The sequence below is a fragment of the Aethalodelphis obliquidens genome, unplaced genomic scaffold (genome assembly GCF_003676395.1).
Source record: "Aethalodelphis obliquidens isolate GAN/ISIS:26980383/991018 unplaced genomic scaffold, ASM367639v1 scaffold1, whole genome shotgun sequence".
Classification (NCBI taxonomy): Eukaryota; Metazoa; Chordata; class Mammalia; order Artiodactyla; family Delphinidae; genus Aethalodelphis; species Aethalodelphis obliquidens.
Genome location: NW_020837945.1, coordinates 70,198,872 through 70,206,100, shown reverse-complemented (window position 1 = coordinate 70,206,100; position 7,229 = coordinate 70,198,872). Strand labels below are relative to the sequence as shown.

Here is a 7,229-nt window from a genome sequence, read left to right as displayed (position 1 = left end):
ATATATATATCTATGAAATCCGTCTGGTATAACGTATCATTTAAGGCCACTGTTTCCTTATTGATTTTCTGTCTGGATGATCTGTCCGTTGATGTAAGTGGGGTATTAAAGTCCCCTACTATTATCGTGCTACTGTTAATCTTTCCCTTTGGGTTTGTTAATATTTGCTTTATGTATTGAGGTGCTCCCAATCTTTTTGGATTGGCCCCTTTGTCATTATGTATTGTCCTTCTTCGTCTCTTGTTACAGTCTTTGTTTTAAAGTCTATTTTGACTGATATAAATATTGCAACCCTGGCTTCCTTTGGGTTTCTGTTTACATAGAATACCTTTTCAATCCCCTCACTTTGTCTGTGTGTGTCTTTAGATCTGAAGTAAGTCTCTGGTAGGCATATATGGTTCTCTTTTTTTTTTTCCATCTTACCAGCCACTCTTTGTCTTGATTGGAGCATTTAGTCTATTTACATTAAAGTAATCATTGATAGGTTCGTACTTATTGCCATTTTGTTCATTGTTTTCTTTTTGTTTTTGTAGTTCTTTTTTGTTCCTTTCTTCTTCTTTTGCTCTTTTCCCTTGTGATTTGATGACTATCTTTAGTGTTATGTTTGGATTCCTTTCTCTTTTGTGTATGTGTATCTATTATACACTTCTGGTTTGCAGTTACCATGAGATTCATATATAACAACATATCTTTTTTTTTTTAAGTTGATGATCTCTTAGGTTCAAATGCATTCTAACAACCCTGCATGTTTACTCCTTCCCCACAACGTTTGATATTTTGGTGTCATATTTTACATCTTTTTGTTTTGTAGATCCCTTTACTACTTATTGGGATATAAATGATTGTATTACTTTTGTCTTTTAACCTTACTACTAGCTTTATAAGTGGTTGATCTATTACCTTTACTGTATGTTTGCTTTTACCAATGAGAATTTTTCACTTTGTAATTTTCATATTTCTGGTTGTGGCCTTTTCTACTTAGAGAAGTCCCTTTAACATTCCCGCAAAACCAACTTAGTGGTGCTGAACTCCTTTAGGTTTTGCTTGTCTGTAAAACTGTTTATCTCTCCTCCAACTTTGAATGACAGCCCTGCCAGGTAGAATGTTCTTGGTTATAGGTTTTTTTCCTTTCATCACTTTAGATATATTGTGCCACTTCCTTCTGGCCTGCAAAGATTATGCTGAAAAGTCAGCTTATAGTCTTATGGGAGTTCCTTTATACATAACTAGTTGCTTTTCTCTTGCTGCTTTTAAGATTCTCTCTTTAATTTTTGCCATTTTAATTACAGTATGTTTTGGTGTGGACCTCTTTGGGTTCCTCTTCTTTGGAACTGTCTGTGCTTCTTGGACCTGAATTTTTTTTCCTTTCCCAGGTTAGGGAAGTTTTCAGTTACTGTTTCTTAAAGTAAGTTCTCTACCACTTTCTCTCTCTCTTCTCCTTATGGGACCTCTACAGTGCAAATGTTAGTATGCTTTATGTTGTCCCAGAGAGCTCTTAAGTGTTCCTCATTTTTTTAAAATTCTTTTTGTGTGTGTGTGATATCCACTACTTTGTCTTCCACTGATCTGTTCCTCTGTACCATCTAATCTACCATTGATTCCTTCCAGTGTGTTTTTTATTTCAGTTATTATATTCTTCAGCTCTGTTTGTTTCTTCTTTGTATCTTCTAACTCTTTGTTGAAATCTCATTGTGTTCATCCATTCTTCTCCCAAGTTCATTGAGCATCTTTATGATCTGTAGCTTGAACTCTTTATCAGGTAGATTGCATATCTCCTCTTCACTTAGTTCTTTTACTGAGGTTTTGTCTTGTTTCTTCATTTGTAACATATTCCTCTGTCTCCCCATTTTGCCTAACTCTCTGTGTTTATTTGTATGTATTAGGTAGGTCACTTCTCCAAGATTGAGAAGTGACCTTATGTAGGAGACATCCTGTGGGGCCCAGCAGCACACTTCCCTCTGGTCACCAGAGTTATATGCTCTAGGGGTGCCCCATATGTAGACTGCCTGAGCCCTTTTGTTGTAGAGGGGCGAACTGCCATGGGCACATGGAAGGCAAGCCTGGCCCTCAGCCTGGTTCTGCCAGGCCTTGCCTCATGCAGTGGCTGCTGGCCTGCTGGTGAGTGGGACTGATTCCTGGAGCAACTGGCTGCAGGATCCAGGGAGCCCCAGGGCTGGTCCTGGCCCACTGATGGGCAGGGCCAGGTTCTGGGGCTGTTGTCAGTCCACTGGTGGGTAGGTAAACCTGTGGTGCTGATATGCTAGGGAGAGGACTCCAATATTGCACTTGCTAGCACCGGTGTCCTCATGGTAGAAGGAGTTCCCCAAAATGGCTTCTGCCAGCATCTATGTCCCCAGGGCATTTCCCCTTTGCTTCCTGCCTCTTGGGGAGGTGCTCTAAGATCAACAGGTTTGTCTGACCCAGGCTCATTTTAATTTATTGCCTCTGTGCTTAGACTTGGAGCATCTGAGATTTTGTGCGAGCTCTCTAAGAGTGGAGTTTCTGTTTCCTACAGCCCTCCAGCTCTCCCGAACATAAGCCCTGCTGGCCTTCAAAGGCAGACATTCTGAGGACTCGTCTTCCCATGCCAGACCCCTAGGCTGGGTAACCCAGTGTGGGGCTCAGACCCCTTGCTGCTTGGGAAGAACCTCTGCAATTGTGATTATCCTCCTGTTTGTGGGCTGTCTCTCTAGGGTGTGAGTCTTGAGTATATTGCCTCCCTGCCCCTCCTACCCATCTCATTGTGGTTCCTTCTTTATATCTTTAGTTGTGGAAAATTATTTCTGCTTGTCGTCAGGTTGTTCTCATCGATAGTTGCTTTGTAACTATTTGTAATTTTGGTGTGTCCCTGGGAGGAGGTGAGCCCAGGGTTTTCCTACTCCACCATCTTGACCATACCTAATAGCAGACTTTGTATTAGCAATGGGAAATGAGTTTTGTGTTCCATCTCTAGTCCCTGAGGAAATGCCAATGCTTCAACATTTTCTTTTTTAAATCACCAGTGCATAACCATCATGTCAAAAAAGAAGAGAAAAGTGGACTTCAAGTGCCATGCTTTTAAATCCCAGTATGCATTATTTTGGAGTATGGAGTATGGATTATTTTGTCATCAAATTCGATGGCAAAGCATTGCTTATTATGCAACAACACGATTGGTGGGCTAAACTAATAGATTATGTTAAGTTACCAGACTAAGGATGTATCACAGGAGAGCAGCCATCAGGAAAAATAGAAAATTTTAAATGAATTATCTCATTGCAGCAAAATTTCCTCATAAAATTAAATAATGAAAATGAGGCTGCAGTGAAAGCAAGTTTTCAAGTGGCTCATTTGTTAGCCAAGCAAGGAAAACCAATTAGGGATGAGTTAATTAAATTGTTTTTGATTGCAGCAGCCAAAGAAATGTGTCCAGACAAAAGAAATTTATTTAAGACTGTTTCAGCAAGAATAGTTGCTCAAAGAGTTGAGAACATTGGGAACAGTGTCAATGGTCAATTAATAAACAAGGCAAATAATTTTGAGTGGTTTTCCTTGGCTCTTGATAGGTGATAGATGTTACCAATACTACTCAGTTGTGGTTTATTTAAGGAGCCAGTGACAAGTTTGAAGTGACTGAATAATTAGCCTCTATGAAGAGCTTCTGTGGAACAACTATAAGAAATAATATTTTCAAAATGAAATTATCTACTTTAAATGGGTAAATATATGATATGTGAATTAAATCTCAATAAAGCTATTTTGTAAAAAAAATATTTGCAAAGAAATTGTGAGAACACTATTTTCAGTATAAATTGAAGTAGAATCTGCTAAGATATGTTACAGCTGAAGGTGGTAGAAATATGTGTGGAGCAGAAAAAGCTATAGTTGGATTCACTTACAAAGCTCCTGAAAATGTTAGACATTTAAAGCCTATGGTTATTCATTATATTATTTATGAGTAAGAATTCTGTGGAGAATATTTGAATATACCCTGTGTTGTAGAGCCGGTACTGTTAACGATGAACGTCATTCACTGTCAGTGGACTTAACCATCACTGGTTCTGTGAATCTTTGTCTAATATAGAAGCTAACAGCCTGACTTATCCTACTATAAAGCAGTTTCATGGCTGAGCAGTAGTGAGCAGAGTGGAGCAGAGACTGAGATATTTGCCTGCAATGGCTTTTTTTTTTTTTTCTTTTCTTTTTGGCTACTAGAAAATTTATTATTAGCACGACATATTACCAAAGATTATTTTCCAAAGACTTAGCCAATAACACTACAAAAATAAAAAGCCCTCTGATTCCTGCGAATTTATCTGCGTTTGTTCAAGTCCAGTGATAATTTCACTGTCTGTCTGAAGAACTAACAGTACCAAATCCAAAGCTCGGCGCCATGCCTCAGTCTTTGGTGTAACAACGTCATAAACTCTTGGAATCTGTTCCAGTTTATCTGAAATGTCTGAATTTAAAATCCCACTATTTAGTTTACTATATTCATTCAAGACGTAAGATGAAGGAGAGCCAGAGTCTGTAGCATTTTGTAGATGATGTTGAATGAATGTGCCGGCTTCAAATTCTGATGAGTAACTGGCAGTGTTATACAGGAGAGTTGAAAGGTATCTGCGCCATCCATTTGCCAGGAGTTTAAGCACAGTCGGTCTGTACTGTGGCACAGATGAGGCCAGCCAAGAGGAAGTATTATGAAGCCATCCTGAACAGCCTTGGTTTCCTTTATTCACAGACCGCTCCGCAAGAATCTGAAGATGGCTAAGACACAAAAATTCAACTGCGCCACCCCCAAGGAAGACCTTTTGCTCTTTTAGAGCATGATACAGACGATAGGCACACGTCCAGAAGGTATCTTCTTTGGTTTGCACCTGGGCAGTGACTGGACTAGTCAGCACTACTGTAACCAAATTAATTCCTTCTGTTTTTAACATGATTGCCATTCTGTTGATCTCATCTGCAGCATCAAAGGGAATGCTTCTCCAGGTGGTCACACAGACCCCACTGCCCACGCAGTTCTCGTTCACTTGTGTAATGTAGGTCACCTGCACTGCTCCTGAAGCCTCTGCAAAAGCCTGCATTACATTGCCATTCATTGATCCAATTACCAACCTCTTGCTGTCTGTGCATTTTTCAATTAAGCGTTCAGACACATTTCCTTGTGCCAGGACAAGGTTCACATTGAACTTGATTAATACCTGTAACACATGATCTGTCCACAGTTCTTCTGAGCCATCTTGTTGAAACTTCAAGCTTTCTGATACTGTTTTAATACTTGCAGACTTATTAAATCCCAGGTGGCGATAATTCTCTGTGAGATCACCTTCAACAAGAACAACCCGAATAGGCTGATTCTGCAATTCCTTGATCAGAGCAGCACTAGATATTGATACAACAGTGATATATCCTGGACAGACACAAGAAAAAGTTTCAGGGAAGCCCGGTAAGCAGCAAGTGAAGATTCTTGAAATGTCAAAAAGAAATGGCACTGTACAGCTGCCTTGTTGCATACCCGCGTTCTGATATTGTAGCCGTACTGCTTCGTCTACTAACTTCATGCTGCTGTGACCTCCGTGACTCAAACCCACCTCCAACTCCACCAAATCATCACATCTGTAAGTCTTGGGAGTAGCTGCACTAAGTTGTTCTAGAACTCCGTCTGGTTTGCTTATCCATTGATTATTACCTGTCCTACTAAAATGTCTACTGTGGGTTAGTACTGACTTTCTGCAGCGGGTGTCTGCAAGCAGACTGTTTTTCAGAGTTTGAGGAGTTTGTGATGTGTTTTCATCTGCTTCAACCTTATCCTGAGACCTAAAGAGTTGAGGTGATTTAACAGGTCTCCCAGAAAGACTGTAAATGGCCAGTGACTGAGAGGCAACATCTTTGAGATCACGCTCTTTCTGTATCAAACCAGTACCTGAAGGGATGTGGAGAAAAGGGCATACGCCGACACTAAATGTTTCAGGTCCAGAAAATGTCTTTGTGTTAACCATACGGTCAAATACATTGTGGACAGGTACTTGAAGGGAAACTACCTCTTCAATGCATGAATTCAAGCCTTCTGACATTACAGACACTATTAATGAAATGGGGACACCCAAATGAAGACATTCTTCAGCAGCACTGCTCCATGCACCAACAAGAAACAAAAGAGTACTGGTTCCAGTTCTGTATGTGTTATTTTGTGCTTGAACTGCTTCTCTGAGAAGTTGTCCCACTGCACTGGTTAAATCCAAACTTTGCAGAAGCCTTACTGTTGAACTGATTAACACACTTTCATGACACTCTTCATCTATAATAAATTTGGATGATTTTACTGGGCCTAGGAAAGTTCTTCCTGTTTCTGCAAACGATGAAAGCTGTTGAAGTCCCACGTGCCTTCTTTTGTTTATGACCCTGCAAGCCATCACCATGAATCATCATCTTGCAAAGCCACTAATCTTGATGAAATCCAACTCTGTCTACTCCATGTTTACCCTGGGGCAGCTCGCTCTTTTCTCCATCCCTACGGGAGGCTCCAGTTCCCCGAAGTTCTGCCTGACACTGTGACGCCAAAACGTCCGGGGGAAGAACCTTCCTTTCCGGTTCGCATTTTGCGCAAGTGCGCCGCGGGCCCAGCTGGGCTAACGGATAGTCCTGGTTGCCTGCAATGGCTTTTGAAGGTAGCTTTTGCTAAAGACTTGGTAATGCTTCTTAATGAATTCAACTTACAATTACAAGGTAAAACAGCACTACATGCAAATTTTATACTATGGTTAAGTCATTTTAACAACAATTTAATAATGTTGTATAATTCACAAGTAATGTCAAGCTACTTTCTATACTTCCCCTGCAGTCAAAATTTAAAATGAGAAGAAAGATCTTCCTATCTAGCCTGTTTTTTTTTTTAAAGAAGATGTTGGGGGTAGGAGTTTATTCATTTATTTTTTCTGTGTTGGGTCTTCATTTCTGTGCGAGGGCTTTCTCCAGCCGCGGCAAGCGGGGGCCACTCTTCATCGCGGTGCGCGGGCCTCTCACTATCGCGGCCTCTCTTGCTGCAGAGCACAGGCTCCAGGCGCGCAGACTCAGTAGTTGTGACTCACGGGCCTAGTTGCTCCGCGGCATGTGGGATCTTCCCAGGCCAGGGCTCGAACCCAAGTCCCCTGCATTAGCAGGCAGATTCTCAACCACTGCGCCACCAGGGAAGCCCCTGTCTAGCCTTTTATTGAACAAGCTTGCTGACCCAGATCTAAGTCACAGTT

At 40.9% G+C, this 7,229-nt stretch overlaps 1 protein-coding gene across 1 annotated transcript; it reads right to left on the bottom strand.

Annotated features, from left to right (window-relative positions):
• Window positions 1-4,168: 4,168 nt before the first annotated feature.
• Window positions 4,169-6,606, bottom strand: LOC113620734 (Bardet-Biedl syndrome 12 protein-like). Its single transcript, XM_027106993.1, has one exon. The coding sequence runs from the start codon at window positions 6,399-6,401 to the stop codon at window positions 4,257-4,259; it is 2,145 nt and encodes a 714-aa protein (XP_026962794.1). The 5' UTR covers window positions 6,402-6,606; the 3' UTR covers window positions 4,169-4,256.
• Between the last annotated feature and the right edge of the window lie 623 nt (window positions 6,607-7,229).